Source organism: Myotis yumanensis, unplaced genomic scaffold (genome assembly GCF_028538775.1).
Source record: "Myotis yumanensis isolate MYYU_CA2020_CCGP unplaced genomic scaffold, mMyoYum1.0.hap1 SCAF_12, whole genome shotgun sequence".
NCBI classification, from domain to species: Eukaryota; Metazoa; Chordata; class Mammalia; order Chiroptera; family Vespertilionidae; genus Myotis; species Myotis yumanensis.
Window position 1 is genome coordinate 5,110,456 of NW_027223763.1, and position 17,191 is coordinate 5,127,646.

The 17,191-nt window shown below is 56.6% G+C and overlaps 3 protein-coding genes and 1 long non-coding RNA gene across 10 annotated transcripts in view; 2 read left to right on the forward strand and 2 right to left on the reverse strand.

Annotated features, from left to right (window-relative positions):
* The window catches only part of KYAT1 (kynurenine aminotransferase 1), a 25,774-nt gene extending 19,160 nt beyond the window's left edge, over positions 1 to 6,614 (forward strand). For all 7 annotated transcript variants that reach the window (XM_070430514.1, XM_070430513.1, XM_070430509.1 and 4 more), the window contains 10 exons: positions 2,136 to 2,285; positions 2,367 to 2,453; positions 2,757 to 2,885; positions 4,236 to 4,356; positions 4,656 to 4,732; positions 4,858 to 4,947; positions 5,064 to 5,250; positions 5,327 to 5,406; positions 5,908 to 5,994; positions 6,100 to 6,614. In XM_070430514.1, the coding sequence (XP_070286615.1) occupies positions 2,136 to 2,285; positions 2,367 to 2,453; positions 2,757 to 2,885; positions 4,236 to 4,356; positions 4,656 to 4,732; positions 4,858 to 4,947; positions 5,064 to 5,250; positions 5,327 to 5,406; positions 5,908 to 5,994; positions 6,100 to 6,165 (1,074 nt within the window). In that variant the 3' untranslated portion in view covers positions 6,166 to 6,614. The remainder of the gene's footprint in view (positions 1 to 2,135; positions 2,286 to 2,366; positions 2,454 to 2,756; positions 2,886 to 4,235; positions 4,357 to 4,655; positions 4,733 to 4,857; positions 4,948 to 5,063; positions 5,251 to 5,326; positions 5,407 to 5,907; positions 5,995 to 6,099) is intronic.
* LOC139020717 (uncharacterized) overlaps positions 1 to 8,372 on the reverse strand; it is a 13,913-nt gene extending 5,541 nt beyond the window's left edge. The window contains exons 1-2 of the long non-coding RNA XR_011473347.1: positions 8,228 to 8,372; positions 2,940 to 3,102 (exon numbers count right to left, since the gene is read on the reverse strand). This is a non-coding gene — a long non-coding RNA (uncharacterized lncRNA). The remainder of the gene's footprint in view (positions 1 to 2,939; positions 3,103 to 8,227) is intronic.
* A 130-nt stretch (positions 8,373 to 8,502) lies between these two features.
* On the forward strand, positions 8,503 to 14,664 carry SPOUT1 (SPOUT domain containing methyltransferase 1). Its single transcript, XM_070430515.1, has 12 exons — positions 8,503 to 8,591; positions 9,251 to 9,296; positions 9,616 to 9,741; positions 9,829 to 9,988; positions 10,205 to 10,294; positions 10,403 to 10,452; positions 10,666 to 10,796; positions 12,064 to 12,136; positions 12,241 to 12,339; positions 12,836 to 12,938; positions 13,112 to 13,259; positions 13,875 to 14,664. Exons 1-12 carry the CDS (start codon positions 8,556 to 8,558, stop codon positions 14,049 to 14,051), a joined length of 1,239 nt encoding a protein of 412 aa, XP_070286616.1. The 5' UTR covers positions 8,503 to 8,555; the 3' UTR covers positions 14,052 to 14,664.
* On the reverse strand, positions 14,031 to 17,013 carry ENDOG (endonuclease G). Its single transcript, XM_070430518.1, has 3 exons — positions 16,251 to 17,013; positions 15,341 to 15,450; positions 14,031 to 14,379 (listed from the first exon to the last, which is right to left on the reverse strand). Exons 1-3 carry the CDS (start codon positions 16,740 to 16,742, stop codon positions 14,097 to 14,099), a joined length of 885 nt encoding a protein of 294 aa, XP_070286619.1. The 5' UTR covers positions 16,743 to 17,013; the 3' UTR covers positions 14,031 to 14,096.
* Positions 17,014 to 17,191: the final 178 nt, after the last annotated feature.

Genomic DNA, 17,191 nt, shown 5'->3' on the forward strand with positions numbered 1-17,191 from the left:
TAAATTCAAACGCTTTCTGTAAAGGGCCACAGAGTAGCTATTTGCCAACCCTGGGAATAGAACAATGGTTCTTCAACGTTGGTGTGCATCGGAATTGTCAGGAGGCATGTTCCCTCCAAGTCCACCATCCAGGGACAACCATTGCCAACAATCTGCCACTTTGCTTAGAGTGTTCAGACCTTTAAACTTTTAACCTTTAAAAATGCTTACATAAAAAAACATACACATGCTTATATACCTACCTATGTGTGAGACTTGTGTGTAACACCAATGGACTCATACTATAAATAACATTCTGTAACATGTTTATTTCCGTAAACAGCATGACAACTTGCCCTGTCCAAAAAGCCCCGTTCTTTTTCATGGCTGCATAGTATTCCATTGCCTCGATGTGCCATGATTTGCTTAACCAGCTCTGCCCTGCTGGGCTGGCTTGGGTATCTTACTGTTATGAACAGTGTCACAGTAAATAGCTCTGTGTATGTCTCTTTGTGCAGATGTGTGAGTGTTTCTCTCGGATACATCCCTTGAAGTAAAACTAGAGAACTAAAGGGCATAAGCATCTAAGCACATGATCGATATTGTCAGATTGCCCTACAGGAAGGTTTACTCACAGTCCCGGCAACAGACTGGCCTCAGAGCTGGCAGGAAAGTTTATTATTTGGGTGAAAGAAGAACCTTTTGTCTCACTCTTGCCAACCACGGGCATTATCAAGCTTTTATTTATTTTTTTTTTTTTAAATATCCTCGGGTGAGGATTTTTTTTTTTTTAATTGATTTTTACAGAGAGGAAGGGAGAGAGATAGTTAGAAACATCGATGAGAGAGAAACATCGACCAGCTGCCTCCTGCACATCTCCTACTGGGATTGTGCGCGCAACCCAGGTACATGCCCTTGACCGGAATCGAACCCGGGACCTTTCAGTCCACAGGCCGACGCTCTATCCACTGAGCCAAACCGGTTTCGGCGATCAAGCTTTTAAATACCTGCTAATGGTGACATCATTTTCTTATAATATAGCACCATTTCAATGTTACTTTCATTTGCTTTTCTTCAATCATTATTCTTTCATATGCACATCGGGCTTTCATACTTTTTCTTTTGTGACCTACCTCGTTTTTTCATTTGGGTGTGTACCTTTGTCTTGTTGCTTCGTAAGAGCTCTTTATATATTAAATATCTTACCTGATTTTCTTACCTTGCGTTGTTTTTTCTCTTTGTCTTTCAAGTGTGCTCCTGGTATATTTTGCTATACAGAAATTTTTCATTTTTATGTGGTCAAACTTGGCTTAGTGGATTATTTGGTTAAATTCTCCATCTTTAGTTTCAGTTACTTGCCTCACTTGGCTTAGCCTTGAGGGTTTTGTAAGTGTCCTCAGCAAACAAGTGTACGACCCAGTCTTCCTCTCCCAATAGGATCCTTTCAAAGCTGCGGCATAAAACCCTATTCCTGCATTTCGTCTGCATGACCTTGGGCAAGTCCTTTCCTTCTTCTGGGTCTCTGTTTTTCTACCTGCCAAATGGTGGGAATCAAATAATGCCTTTCTTGCCCTAGCCAGTTTGGCTCAGTGGATAGAGTGTCAGCCTGTGGACTGAAGGGTCCCGGGTTCGATTCCAGTCAAGGGCACATGCCCGGGTTGTGGGCTTGATTCCCAGCAGGGGGCGTGCAGGAGGCAGCCGATCAATGATTCTCTCTCATCATTGATGTTTCTCTCTCTCTCTCTCTCTCCCTCTCCCTCTCCCTTCCTCTCTGACATCAATAAAAAAATAAATAAAAATAAAAAATAGTGCCTTTCTTGCAAGGTTGCTGGGAGGATCAGATGGCACAAATGTGCGCCTTGAACTTAAAAGGGGGTGTTTTAGGTGTGGAGCTGCCGCTGCTCTGGCGGCTGTCTTGGGCTGTGCCCCACGAAGGCGCACGCTCTGTCTGGTTCCCCATCATACCCCAGCCCTGGGCACTGGGCTGGCACAGAAGAGGTCATGGCAGGTGTTACGGGGGAGATTAAAGGACTCACCCCACAGGAGCTGACTTTGCCCCAGGCCTGCCCCTAGAAGATGCTCGAATTGCCTGGATGTAGCTGAGCTGGTGGGCGGGCCGAGGCTGAGCCGGGCGGCTGACCCCTCTGTCCTGGCAGGGTTACCCACCACTGACCAAGATCTTGGCCAGTTTCTTTGGGAAGCTGCTGGGACAGGAGATAGACCCTCTAAAGAACGTGCTGGTGACTGTGGGTGCCTACGGGGCCCTGTTCACAGCCTTCCAGGCCCTGGTGGACGAAGGAGATGAGGTGAGTGGGGCAGGGCTGGGGCCTGGTGGGGGCGAGGGGTCAGGGCGATACTGACCTCAGCTCATCTGACCCTTGTACCAGGTCATCATCATCGAGCCTTTTTTTGACTGTTACGAGCCCATGACATTGATGGCAGGAGGGTGCCCTGTGTTTGTGCCCCTGAAGCCGGTGAGAATGCTGGTTGGGGTGAGGGTGGGCAGAGGGGTCTAAGGAGTGTGCTGTGTTGGACCCTAGAAGGTGGGAAGAGAGGGAGGAAGGGAGGAAGGGAGGGAGGAAGGAAGGGAGGTAGGGAGGGAGTAAAGAAGGGAGGAAGGGAGGGAAGGGAGGGAGGGAGGGAGGGAGGAAGGGAGGAAGGAAGGAAGGGAAGCCTTTTCTCCAGGATGGGGAGAGGGTGGGGACAGTGGCAGGGGGAAGAGGGTCAGATCCTTAGCACTGACTGTTAGGGAAGCAAGTATTGCCGCCTTCTTGCAGACCCCCACCCGGGATGGGGAACTGGATTCCAGCAGCAACTGGCAGCTGGACCCCACGGAGCTGGCCAGCAAGTTCACATCTCGCACCAAAGCCCTAGTCCTCAACACACCCAACAACCCCCTGGGAAAGGTACTGAGACCTTCTGGGGACCCCTCTGCACTGGGTTCAAGTCCACACGCTTACTGATTTGCTGCCTCGGGGCCTCAGGTTCTTCCTCTGGAGCAGGAGGGCAGCCTGTGTGAGCTGTGAGGGTGAGAGGGCTGGTGGTGGAGCGGGCTGGGTGCCTCCATACCTACTTCCCCATGGCCCGGAGACAGTGGCTTCACCTCTCGGAGTGTTTTCTCATCTGTAAAATGGGAACATGACAAAACCAATGTGAAGGAAAACCCAGCCTTCCTCCTGGGTGTCTCCTACACTCACGCACGACTCGCGCACTCACGCTTCTGATACCAGATGGGGGCGTTTTCCCACACCAAGCAATTCTGCGACACCTGCTTGGTGCCCTACAATTTAACTCAGTTCAGTTCTGACCCTGTCTTCCTGGAGAGATTCGGATGCCAGTCCCCAAGTCCAGGTGGTCACCTGTGCCCCTGACCAGGCAGCTGGGAATCTGAGCTTCCCATGACCCCCTCCTTGGGTTCAGTTAATTTGCTAGATTAAGCAGCTCCCAGAACTCAGGGAAACACGTTTACCAGCGTATTAAAGAACGTGATAAAGGACGCAGGTGAACGGCCGGATGAAGAGATCCATAGGGCGAGGCCTGGGAGGGCCTCAAGCACAGGAGTGTCTGTCCCCAGGGAGTAGGGCTGCATCACCCTCTCGGATGCCCAACCCGGAAGCTCTCTGAGCCCCACGTGATTGGGGTTATGGAGACTTCACCACGTAGGCATAACCAATGAGTAACTCCATTTCCAGCCCCTCTCCCTCTCTAGGAAAGTGGGGCTGGAAAATCCAGGCTTCTCATTCCGGCTTGGTCTTTCTAGGACCAGCCCTGCCCAGGACGCCACCCAGAGCTGCCTCATTAGAACAAAAGGTGTTCCCGGCGCTCTTATCACTTAGGCATTTACAAGGGTTTCAGGAGCTCTGTGCCAGGAACCAGGGGCAGAGACCAAAATATATGTTTTTTCTCTCTTTTTTTTAATATATATTTTTTATTGATTTCAGAGAGGAAGGAAGAGGGAGAGAGAGATAGAAACATCAATGATGAAAGAGAATCATGGATCGGCTGCCTCCTGCACGCCCTCTACTGGGGATCAAGCCCCCAACCCGGTCATGTGCCCTTGACCAGAATCAAACCTGGGACCCTTCAGTCCCCAGGCTGATGCTCTATCCACTGAGCCAAACCAGCTCAGGCTATATTTTTCCGTTATCTCACAGGATCAGTGTTGTGGGGATTCAGTAGGATGGGGCAGAAAGGCTCTGTGTTTGGATGTACCCTTCACCTCTCTGAGCAGGCCTGTGTTTGGGGACGGCCCACAGGTGTTCTCCAAGGCAGAACTGGAGCTGATAGCCCGCCTGTGCCAGCAGCATGACGTGTTGTGCATCACGGACGAGGTCTACCAGTGGCTGGTCTTCGATGGGCACCAGCACATCAGCATTGGTGAGCCTGGTTGGCCAGGGTGCCCCCATTCCCCTGGCTATTTGTGCCAGGGCATTGAGCCCAATCTGGGAGTCAGCAGCAGGCCTGATGATTAGGGCCTAAGGGTCTGGAGGCACACAGGTCATGTGACCAGGGGCACCCACCCCAGGCTTGTCATGAGGGTAACCTGGAATAAGTCCTATAAATAGCACGATCGGAGCTCTGAGAGTGAGAGCCTGAGGGCCCACTGGGGTCCAGCCACCACCCCTTCCCTGCCCCCTTCCCCCATCTCAGCAGCTGTTCTCTTTGGCCTTGGGCAGCCAGCCTCCCTGGCATGTGGGAACGCACTCTGACCATTGGCAGCGCTGGCAAGACCTTCAGCGCCACCGGCTGGAAGGTGAGTCGACAAGGTTAGGGGATTACCCTACCCCCATGGCCCCTGGCAGGAAAGGTGGGTGGGAATTAAGGACGCCTTTGGCCAGGCCCTGAACGGCCTCAACCCCACCTGTGTTTGCGGTCTAGGTGGGCTGGGTCCTGGGCCCCGAGAGACTCATGAAGCACCTGTACACGGTGCATCAGAACTCGATCTACCACTGTCCCACGCAGGCCCAGGTGAGGAGGCCAGGGGACCGCACCAGGGGGAGAGAGGGCCCGGCTGGCTCCGGGCCAGGTCAGCCTGACCAGCTTGTGCATCCTCCTTCCCGTGCCCCCACCCCCACCCCCCGCAGGCTGCAGTGGCCGAGAGCCTGGAGCGGGAGCAGCTGCACTTCGGCCAGCCCAGCAGCTACTTTGTGCAGCTGCCGCAGGCCATGCAGCGCAGCCGTGACCACATGGTGAGAAGCGTGCAGTCTGTGGGCCTGAGGCCCGTGATCCCCCAGGGCAGCTACTTCTTCGTCGCGGACATCTCGGACTTCAGTGAGGAATGGCCGGGCTGGGCAGGGTGTGGGGGGCTGGAGGCCGCTCAGGGCTCAGCGTGGCCTCTGTCCCCCAGAGAGCAAGATGCCTGACCTGCCTGGGGCTGCGAACGAGCCCTATGACAGACGCTTCGTCAAGTGGATGATCAAGAACAAGGTGGGCGGGCCTCCGCCGGGACCCCTGTGTATGGTTTACAGGCTGCACTGCTCCGGGGCCGACCAAAAAGCTAAGGGGCCACACCAGCCCAGCCTCTGCCATGAGCCCTGGTACAGGATGGCAAGCAAAGGTGGCGTGTGGGTTGGCAGAATGAATGCCTGGCCTCCCAGGGCCTCAGTCTTGCCATCTGTACAGTGAGGAGTTGGCCCATTAACTCTGTGGTCATCCAGTTCAGAGCTATGATTCTCAGGCTTATTTCCTCTCTGGCTCTGCCCTGACCCCTCTCTTGGCCTCCATGTCCTCTCTACACAGAGGAGGGATGTGGGATGTTCTGGGATTCTTTCCCTCTGACTTTGACATAGCACTGGGGGTGCACATTGGCGCGAACGCCCTTCCTCCACGCCATGAAACCTCTGCCTCCCGAGAGCCGAGAGCCAGAGCCGAGAGCCGGGGCTGCTGGGCCGGGAGGCCCTGCTGAGACACGGGCTTCCTCCTCCCCAGGGCTTGGTGGCCATCCCGGTATCCGTCTTCTACAGCGTGCCCCAGCAGAAGCACTTTGACCACTATGTCCGCTTCTGTTTTGTGAAGGTAACAAGCAGGCAGGGCTGCGGGAGGGAGGGACGGCCTCCCCCAGCTCCCCACAGCCCGCTGGGGGTCTGGGGAGAAGAGAGGGACCGATCTGTGTTGGCGCAGGATGAATCCACGCTCCAGGCCATGGACAAGAAGCTGCAGGAGTGGAAGGATGAGCTTGGGGCCTGACGGCGCCCCTCGGCCCTGCCTCACCGGGTTGGTCCCTGCGTGCTCTGCAGGGCTCTTTGTCCAGGATTTGGTCTTCCCACGCTGGGATAGATGGCACTGGTGAACCCCTTTTCTGTGACGCAGGGAACAGCCCTCCTTCTTAGTCTTGGGGGAGTTGGTAGCAACTCCCCATGGTGCCTACAATCCTGTTGCAGAGGTAGGGGAGGCCTGGCCTGGGCCTCTTCCTTGCCCCTCCCTCGTTTAGGTCACAGGGTCTTGGGTCCCTTCTGGCCTCACGAGACTTGGCTGGGACCCCATGGGCAGAGTCCAACAGTGTACTGGCCTTAAGTCCCAGCTCTGCCCCCAGCAAAGGCTCAGGCAGCCCTCCCTTTCCTCATCTAAACTTGACCTTGGGAAATTGTCTTTACAGTACTTTTTCTCAGAATAAAATTTTAAGTTATTCAAACCTTTATTGGCTTTACTCTATGCTTCACTCTGGTGCTGATCGCTGGTGGGGATTTGGTCAGAGTGGAAGGCATCTCGGTGAACCTCAGATCCTAGCACTTCTCTGTACAAATGAGTCCCAGAGAAGAGCGGGGACATGGGACTTGTATGAAGTCACACAGTTAATTCATGGTAAAACCAGGCCTAGAAGCCAGGGCTCAGATGGTATGTGTTCCTGGTGCTGGGTGTGGGTGTGGGTGTGTGTTTGGGAGATGGGAGCCTCATCTGAGTGTCTGACAGTCCCATCCCCCAGGGGTCAGAGGGGTCAGAGTGCAGGAAGGAGGGCCAGGGCTTACAGTTAGAGGAGAGGGAAGTAGCTAGTGTTTATTGTGTGCCCTCGCATGCCAGCCACTTGGGTGCCCATCATTTCATTAGACAACTCCCTGAGACAGGAATTATTTCTCCATTTTACAAGTGGGGAAACCACTCTGGAGGTGAGGCGACCCGCCCAAGGCCATCCAGCTGGCAAAGGGAGAGGGGGGTTAGACCCTGGGGGTGGGCATCCTAAGGGGAAACAATGACAGCTCCCGGATTCATTGGGCAGGGGGTGCCAGAGACTTATCCTGAAGTTGGATTTGCAGAGCAAGCCCATGGGTTTTGCTTATATAGTTAATTGGGGGAGCTGATGGGCACGTATCGTATAGTAAAATATATTGGGTCTTTGTCACTGGTTCCTGGCACAGAGCTAAAACACTTGGAATTTCCCGAGTGATAGGAGTGTCTTCTGTTATTCATAAGAAGTCCGCCTGACCATGTGATTAGAGGTCAGAACTTCCAGCACCAAAGAAAGGAACTGGACATTGAGTCCAGTCCCATGGCCAATGATTGAATTGATCATGCATCTGTGATAAAATCCCACATAAAAACCCTGAATCCATGAGTCAGAAGGAGCTTCTGGGTTGGTGAACACATCACTGTGCTGGGAGGTGGGCGCATCCAGAGAGGCCTGGGAGCTTTGTGCTCAGCCCCCAAGACCTTACTGTGCTACCCGTCCAAGTCTATGTGCCCAGTGCTCCAAAATGCAAAAACTCAAAGCATCAGGGTCCGGAGGGAGGAAAGGCTTATTGACCGACGGTGCCAGTCGGGAAGATGGAGGCCCTAGCAGTTCCTCAAATCCATCTTAAGAAAATGCAGAGTTCAGGCTTCTTGCCCAGCCGGCGTGGCTCAGTGGTTGAGCATCGACCTATGAACCAGGAGGTCATGGTTTGATTCCCAGTCAGGACATATGCCTGGGTTGTGGGCTCAATCCCCAGTGTGGGGCGTGCAGTGTGGGGTGTGCAGGCAGCCAATCAATGATTCTCCCTCATCATTGATATTTCTCTCTCTCTCCCTCTCCCTTCCTCTCTGAAACCAATAAAATATTTTGAAGTAAATAAATAAATAAAGTCTAGCCCTAGCTGGTTTGGCTCAGTCTATCCACTGAAAGGTCCCAGGTTCGATTCTGGTGCATGGATATTTTTCTCTGTCTCTCCCCCTCCCTTCCGCTGTCTCTAAAAATCAATGGGAAAGGTTAACACATACATACATATATGCATACATACATAACGTCTCAATTAAAAGAGAGAGTAAATGAACAAACCTTTGGGTTAAATGATCTCCAAGGTCCTTTCCAGCTCTGAATCACACTCCAGTTTGGGGGCACAGGGTCCCCCTGTGTAAAACCAAGCTGAGATTTGAGTGTCGCGCTCCGAGGACCCAGAACAGCACACGCCGCGCATCTGGACACTGACCCGCCTCGAGTCGCGCCCATCACTGCGCAGGCGCGCCCAGCGCGAGAACCGCCCCGCCCACGCTCTCCCGCGGCTTCAGGCCTAGGCCACGCCCCCGCGCGCCATCGCCTCTCTGATTGGGCGGCTCGGAGGAGGTGAGTCTGATTGGCAGGACGTGGCCGAAGGTGTGCGTCTGCCATGGCGGAGCGCGGGAGGAAGCGGCCCTGCGGTCCGGTAGGTGGCGAGAGGTAGGGCTCCTGGGGCAGGACCGGGGCTGGGGGCGTGAGAACGAGCCGCGTGGGGGCCCGTGGCGGGGCCGGGCTGTGTCTCCCGCTCCCTCCTTGTCGCTGATCTGAGGCCGGAAGCCCCGAGGTGTCACATGCTGGTGGCCGAGCGCGTGCGGGAGGTGGGAGCGGGGTCTGAGCCTCAGCCGGGACAGCGTCAGGGAGCCCATCGCCGAGGCCCCTGGAGGCTACTCTGGCCGGGCCGGATCCAGGAGGTGGCACCCTGCGCGCCATCCCGAGCCCTTTGGTGGCGTATTTCTTCTGACTCCCCGGACCCGTTCCGCTGAACCTGTTTCCTCTTCTCTCCAGTGGGAACTCATTCAGCAATTTTAAAAAAATGTTATTGATGGATTTGAGAGAGAGAGAGAGAGATGCATGCATTGGCTGACTCTTGTATGTATACCCTGATCGAACCTGCAACCTTGGTGTATCCGGACAAGGCTCTAACGGTTAGAGTCTAACCAATTGAGCTACTCGGTCCTCATTCAGCAGTTTATTAAGTGCTTACTATGTGCCAGGCCTGGTCCCAGGCCCTGGGGTACAACAAGTGGGACCCCCTCCCAGAGTGACCATTTAGCCTCCCTCCTGTACTTCTTCCCATTCTTCCAGGGCGAACATGGCCAAAGGGTTGAGTGGCGAAAATGGAAGCAGCAGAGTAAGTAGGGGCTGGGGGTGAGGGTGAGTGTCTGTGCTGGCCCATTCCCCAGGCCCTTCCAGTGGTGCTCATCTAAACTTTGGGAAAAGCCACCAGGTTTGTCCCCTGTGGGTCCCACAGCACCCAAGATGGGAGGAAGGGGTCAGAAGCCCCGGGAGGCTCCTCTGGCTGCCCACCCAGCTCACTTGAGCACCTGGGCTGGCCGGACCTGAGTGGGAACCCCCACCGCACTGAAAGGTCATCATCTCCTAGACTGCTCCACCCCCTCTCCCTCCAAAGTCCCTCTTACCTCCACCTATTGGGATGTCTTCTCATCCAGAGAAAGAGGAGAAAAAGAAGTGGAAGGATCTTAAGCTGATGAAAAAACTGGAGCGGCAGCGGGCGCAGGAGGAACAGACAAAGCGCCAGGAGGAGGAGGAGGCAGCTGCACAGAGGGAGGACCAGGGTGAGCGGACCAGGTCCGGGGCAGGGCAGAGAATGTCATCTGGAAGGGCCCTTAGACTGACCATCAACACCTCTCCCTTGCCCGCAGGGAGGCCCTACACCCTGAGCGTGGCCTTGCCTGGTTCCATTCTTGACAATGCCCAGTCGCCCGAGCTTCGCACCTACCTGGCTGGCCAGATTGCCAGAGCCTGTGCCATCTTCTGTGTGGATGAGATTGTGGTGTTCGATGAAGAGGGCCAGGAAGCCAAGTAAGGGGCCATTCTGCAGGATACCAAGCTCGGGGGGAAGGGAGGGGCTGCTAGCATTGGCTTGGGCTTGCCGGGGCTGAGAACTGTGCCTGAAATGCCCCCATTATAGTCCTGGTGGGTAGAGCTGCAACGCAGGGTGCTGCAGCAGTCAGGTTGGGCAGACGAGCTCTTGGAGGGAACACAGAAGGCTCTTGAGCCCTGTCTTTCTCTCTCCAGGACTGTGGAAGGGGAATTCAGGGGTGTTGGCAAGAAGGGGCAGGCATGTGTACAGCTGGCCCGGATTCTGCAGTACCTGGAGTGTCCACAGTAAGTGGTGAAGGGCAGGCTTCCTGAGCGTGGGGGAGGGCGGGGGAGGTACAGGTCAGGCAGAGGTGGCCTCCCTGGGAACTTCCTGAGATCTGTGTCCTTCACTAGGTACCTAAGGAAGGCCTTCTTTCCCAAGCACCAGGATCTGCAGTTTGCAGGTAAGGCTTGGTGGGGCCTGACCCCCGTTTCCATGGATCATTCCCAGATCCTGAGAAATTGCTAGACAGCTGGTAAGCAGGCCCAGGCAGAGCAGGCCTGTGTCTGGTGCCAAGAGGCAGTCTGTGACAGAGCTGGACCTTGGGCCAGGGTTCCTGCCATACCCGCATGTGCTTTTGCACCTCCCCTGGCCCCACCCACCCACCCACCCACAGGGCTCCTGAACCCCTTGGACAGCCCTCACCACATGCGTCAGGATGAGGAATCTGAGTTCCGAGAGGGCGTCGTGGTGGACCGGCCCACCCGGCCAGGCCAGGGCTCCTTCGTGAACTGTGGCATGAAGAAGGTAGGAATTGGAGTGTGGATGAACCCACACTTCCCAGATATACCCTGGCGATGGAGGGCCGGTGGGGTGTGTGGGTGGAGAGCCCGGGACCCAGGCATCTCTGTCCACCAGTTGCCCACTGATGCTGGTTTGGACCAGAGAAGCCCTTAAATCGGGGCTCAATAGATAAAGCCAGGAGTGAATTTATTGGGTTTTTTTTTTTTTTTTTAAATAGATCAACAGAAAATGGTCCTTGTGCTTTTAAAAACAAAACAAAACCCTACAAAAACAAGTTCAAAGTCACTCTGGGGCTGCTCCAATGTGATGCAGGCCACGCTGGGGATTGGAACAATTCCTTTGCCACCTATTGGCTCTCAAGTCTCCTAGGGTCGGAGGCAGAGACATGTAAATGTGCGGGGTGCCCTCCCCTCCAACAGACCAGCTGGAGGGGGTCAATGGAGGGGAAAAGGGGACATATGTCATACTTTCAACAATAAAGATTTGTTTTTTTAAAAAGAACAGAAATAACTGGCTACACGGATGGAGAAAAGCATAAAAACCCTCAAAAGAGAAAGAAAGCGCCCTATCCAGAATTCAAAATTGGCACAAAACAAACATCTATGTTACTCATCCCAGTGCCCTTGTAGTGAGCGTTTACTTCATGCCAGGCCCTGTGCAGCGGAGCAGCAGCTGTTGTTAGGGAATGCCTTCTGTCTGATGGGTAAGCAAACTGAGGCTCAGAGGTTAAGGGGCTCACTCAAACCCCTATGGCTAGTAAGTGGTTATGCCACCAAAATGAGAAAGCTGAGATTCCATCTACTCACGAAATATTTACTTCCTACTCTGCTGGCCCAGAGCATTCAGTTAAAAAAAAAAAATGTCTTTATTGATTCTTTTAGACAGAGAGGAAGGGAGAAGGAAGAGAGAGAAACATTAATGAGAGAGAAACATCAATTGGCTCCATCCTGCACGCACCCCTCTGGGGATCAAACCCGCAACCCAGGCATGTGCCCTGACCAGGAATCGGATTGGTGACCTCTTGGTTCATAGGTCAACGCTCAATCACTGAGCCACACCAGCCGGGCCCAGAGCATTCATTTTTGACCAGTGTCTTGTGATAGTCATTTTGCAGGAACGGTGTCTTGTAAGCAGTTCTGGCTCAGGTGTGAGGGCTAAGGTTGACGTGGACCCTTTGGGTCCCTTGCCAGTCGGATTCTCCGACATCTGGGCGAGTGGTGACTCCTGCTGGTCCTGTGGGAAACCACACCCATGTCTGGCTTCTCCCTAGGAGGTGAAGATTGACAAGAACTTGGAACCTGGGCTTCGTGTGACCGTGCGCCTGAGCCAGAAGCAGCTCCCGGGTATCTGAAAGCTTCCTCAGCCTGGCCAGCCTGAGGGCTCAGACCCTCCTTCCACCTCTTTGTCCCCTCAGCCCGTCTTCACAGCCTCTCTGCTTCCCTCCCAGAAAGCAAGACCTACCGTGGAAAAGTCGTGTCGTCTCAGGACCCTCGCACCAAAGCTGGTCTCTACTGGGGCTACACGGTCCGGCTGGCCTCCTGCCTCAGTAAGGACAGAGCTCCCCTTAAGAATCTCCTTCCTCTCTGTGTGGCAGGCCACAGGGAGCCTTGCTTGACCCAAAAGTCAGACCAGCATCCTTGTCCTGCCAACTTGCTCTGTGTCCTTGGGCAGCTGCCTTTCCTGCTCTGGGCCTTGGTCTCCCTGAGTACTTTGCCTGGATGCTGTTAAGGACTTCAGAGGAGAAGTATCATGATCGATTGATAATGTCTCTCTGGGGTTGGGAATGGGGGCAAAAGGACCAGAGAAGTCAGAGCTGCAGTACGTGTTCTCAAAGTCCTTCCTAGCCACCCTTTGCTTTGCTTCTGCGGGATAGCACAGGCATGGCCTCTCCCTGGTCAGTGCCTGACCTCCCAGGAACAGGGGAGGGCCTGGATGACTCCCTTACCTGGGTCCCCTTCTCCACACCCCACCCAGCGCACACACAGCCAGGCAGCTGTGGCTTGTGGAAAGCAGGACCCCTACTGAGCTGGCCTCACCCCCAGGTGCTGTGTTTGCTGAGGCCCCCTTCCAGGACGGGTATGACCTAACCATCGGGACATCAGAGCGAGGCTCGGATGTGGCCTCTGCCCAGCTTCCCAGCTTCAGGTGGGTACAGCTTGGGGCAGGGGCTGGGGGAGGAGGAATGGAGCAGAGGACCGGTCTGGTGGGGGCAAAACTATAGACTGGGCCCCTACTGTGTACGGGGGTGAGAGCTGTGGGGGCTGCTTTCAGTGTGGCCTTGACGAGCAGTCAGTGATTCCCGCTACTGTGGGTGCCAGGCACGCTCTTGTGGTGTTCGGGGGCCTCCAGGGGCTAGAAGCTGGAGTGAATGCTGACCCCAACCTGGAGGTGACTGAGCCCAGTGTCCTCTTCGACCTGTATGTGAACACCTGCCCCAGCCAGGGCAGCCGCACCATCCGCACCGAGGTGAGCCTGCCTACCTCCCCTGCTTCCAGCCGCCGGCCAGGGCCTTGGGGTCTAAGGCGGTTGCAACTCTCCCTGTCGCATACCCTGCCCACGACTGCCTGAGCCGGCCTTCTCTGGAGATGGCCTCCTCCCCCCTCGGCCTCTCACCGCTGCAGACCTGTAGCAGGGACTGGGTATGAGTGAGCTGGGAGTTTAGACTCCTGGGTGCTGGTGCCTGTCCAGCTGCTCCCAAGCTGGGTGACCCAGGAGACCCCACCCACCCTTGCTCTGGGCCTCCATTTCCTTCACTGTGTGCTCAGTGTTCACGCCCTCGAGTGTGACCGCAGTGGCCAGGGCAGCCCTCTTGAAAGCTTAGTCCTGGGCATCCACAGAACCTGTGGCCCCACTACTAAACTCAGCACAGAGGGCCATACCTGCGGGCTCTTAGCTGGGGCTGCTCCGCTGCTCCAGTGGCAGATTAGCAGGCTGACCCTGGGCCTGACCTTAACCTCAGGGCCCGCTGGAGGCAGCAGCCCAAGGGACTGGGTCCTGGGCAGTGAGGCACTGAAGACAAAATGGGAGCCAGGGCACCTGCCAGCCTCCCCACCCCAGCCCACTGCTGCACTTCTCTTCCAGGAAGCCATCCTCATCTCCCTGGCTGCCCTGCAGCCGGGCCTCACCAAGGCAGGTGCTGGCACAGCGGAAGGTCCGTCAGGCACTAGGAGTGAAGAAGCAGCGGTGAAGCCAGAGGTTCTTGAGGTGTCACCTGGGACAAACACAGCCAAGACTTCCTCCAAAAATAACCATCTTTAATTCGACCCAGCCACACACCCTCACAGTCTGGCTGGGCTGCTGCCCTCACTTGCTGCCGGCGGTGATGGCCTTGAGGCTGCCTGCCCTTGCCAGGATATTCGGCACAAAGAGCAGCCCCGAGGCCCGCTCGATGCTCTCGATGGGCACCAGGAAGCGCTCCAGCGGGATTGCCTCGTCCACGGGCGCGTTGGGCATCACGTAGGAGCGAAGTTCGATTTGCCCGCCTGCTGCCTCCAGGATCAGCACCTTGAAGAAGTGGGTGGGCACTGCCACGTGGTTCTTGCCGATGACCTGGTACTTCACATAGGATTTCCCATCAGCCTCTGTCCTGCAAGCAAACCCAGGCACATGGCCTTTCAGGCTCTGGGGGAGTCTGGTTAGACCCGAGCTGCTGCCTCCAGAAAGCATTCCTTGACTTGACCCCCAAGTTGTGTCAAGCTGTGGAACAACCCCTCATGAAGCTTCTGTGCTCTCCTTGGCTTCCCCAACAGACTGGGAGCTTCCTGCAAGGTAGACACTCTTATCCTGTTGTCTACCGGGTCAGCAGAGTGGTGGCAATAAACGCTGCTGAAAAAATCCGGCCTCCTACACGTCCACATTCATCCATGCAGACGCTGGATGGCTGCCTGTCTCCCTGTGCAGGGTGAACACCAAGCAGCCAGGCAGTGACAGCTGGAGTCCCAGCAACAGCCCCGGGCTGGGTATACAGCAGGTACCCAGAACACTGCCCTGTGGGGTGACTTCCACGCTCACCCTCAGCAGTCTACTCCACTAAAGCCGGCCTTAGGAGGCGCTTGCTCTTTAAAGTTCATCAGTGCCCTGGCCAGCCCATGCTGAGCCCTATGGAGACATCCACCTGATAGGGCCTGGATCCCATCCCAACCTATGGCATCACTCATCCATCCGTCAGTGGGCCAGAAAAATCACTGAGCATGCTCAGTCCCTTCCCCCTGGGAGGCAGGCCCGCAGGGGGACAAGAGGGAAGTCTCGGGGAGCAGAAGGGTTGCTCTGAACAGAGGAGAGACTGAGGGCGAGAGCCTGGTACGAGGGGTTTTGGACAGAACACAAGGTTGGACGGGTGGGTGTGGCAAGAGGTGATGTAAGAGGAGATAAGGTCTCCGACTATAGAAGTGAATTCAGGAGCCAGGCAGGGAATGGACAGGCTCACTAATAGGCCAGATGACTAGTGACCTGGCAGTGTTGACCCAGAGCCTGGGACATGCCTGGAAGGGGTGAGAGGGAGACTCTGGTACTCCCACCCCCACCCGCTCCCCCAGTTCTAGCCTTACTTGGGCAGGAAGAGCGGCCCTGTGCAGACATAGACGTTCTGGTAGGTGCGGGTCAGGCTCCGGCTGTACTTCTCCAGGTTGTTCCAGGCATTCTGGTTGAGGTGGGGCACCTGGTGGGAGAGGGGGGCTCAGAGACTGGCTGGGACCTTTCTTCTGTCAGAGGGGCTGCCCTGAACCCTGAGGAGCGGGCATTGCCACCAAGCCCGAGATTCCTGCAGGGTGGAGGCAAGCTTGTAGAGAAAACTGGTTCAAGGAATGGAAGTCACTCCTTTAGGACACTTGGCCATGAGGGTGGGGCCTGGACAGAGCTCAGGAGGGTGCTCCCCAGGGGCTCATGGGAAGGCCAGCTCTCCTAATCTCCTTTTCCCGCTTTGGACCACATGCAGGTCCCAGCTGGGACGTCCTGACCTGCTCCCAATTCCATCACTTGAGCGCTCCAGTCCTCAGTACAATGTCTAGTCAAACGGAAGAGCTGACGGCCGGCAGGCATCTCCCTTTACTCCCGGGAAGCAGGCGGGGTATGACAGTGGCTGAAGCTCAGGGTGCTACAGACACTGCACGGCTCCCTTCCGATGTGACACTGGGCCAGTCACTTGGCCCCTCTGAGCCTCAGTCCCCTCATCATAACTAGTGTTTACTGAATGCCTGCCATGGGCCAGGAAGTGTGCGCAGTACTTTTATAAGCACCTGCAAGACGCAGGTAAATGACAGTGATATCCCCATTTTACAGACCAGGAAACCAAGCCCAGGGCCTCAGGGTCGGACTGCAGAGCGGGTGCTGGGCACCCAGGGCTCGGTCCCCCCGGCTTAGGGCGGGTGCTTAGTGAGCCCTGACCTAGCTCGCGCCCTCGGCTTCCCCGGCTGCAGAGTAACCGAGGCTCCGAGAGCCCAGGGCGGGGGGCGGCGCTACCTGGGGCGCGATGTTGCTCAGGTAGAAGGTGTCATCCATGGCTTTCTGGCTCCAGCGGTGGTTGGCGGCGGCGGCCAGGTGGCCGCGGTCGAAGCCGCTGCCGCGGTAGTCGGCGTTGGTGGCGCGGTGGTACGCGTGCACCGACTCGTCCTCGCGGAAGTCGCAGGAGCGGCGGTCGCCGTCGCCGCGGAGCCGCTCGGGCCGCAGCTGCTCCACGACCCAGAGCGCGCAGCGGGTGCGCGGGTCGTAGCACAGCACGTACGACTCGCGGCTCTTGAGCTGGGCGAGCCCGGGCAGCCCGTATTTGGCCAGCTCGCCGGGGCCGGCGGGCACGACAGGCAGCTCGGCCGCCGCCGCCACGGGCAGCACTGGCAGCCGGCCCAGCAGCCCCGGCGCCGGCCGCGCACCTGCCCGCCGCCGCCGCCAGCCCTCGGCCGCCGCGCCCAGGCCGGCGCCCAGCGCCAGGGTCAGGGCAGCCCGCAGCGCCCGCATGGCTGGGAGTGCGTCCGCAGCGCCAATGGAGGGCGACCCGAGGCGCCGGGAAACGCCGCGACCTCGAGTGTTCGGACCAGCGAGACTCTTAAAGGGGCCGCGCCGGCCTGTGGGGCCCACCGCGGGGATGGGGCCGGGTGGGGGCTTGAGTGGGCGCCATGTCCGCCCCTTCCACGCTCTAAGGCTCGGAAGGGCTTAGGACTCTAAAAAAGGGAGTAAGACTAATGAAGGGAGACCACTCGTGATTGGAAGTCATGGTTCCTTGTCCTTTAAGATGCGGACCTAGGGGCGCGGCACCGGCGCTTTGGTTTGTGATTGGCCACCGCTCCCCGCCGCTCCGCCTCCTCTCGAGTCTCCAGCGAGGGACGCCCCCCTCCCTGCGCAGAGAGCTCCTGCTTTGTGAGCGCCTGGAGTGTCAGTACTAGTCCATAGTCCAAAGTGCTTCCATC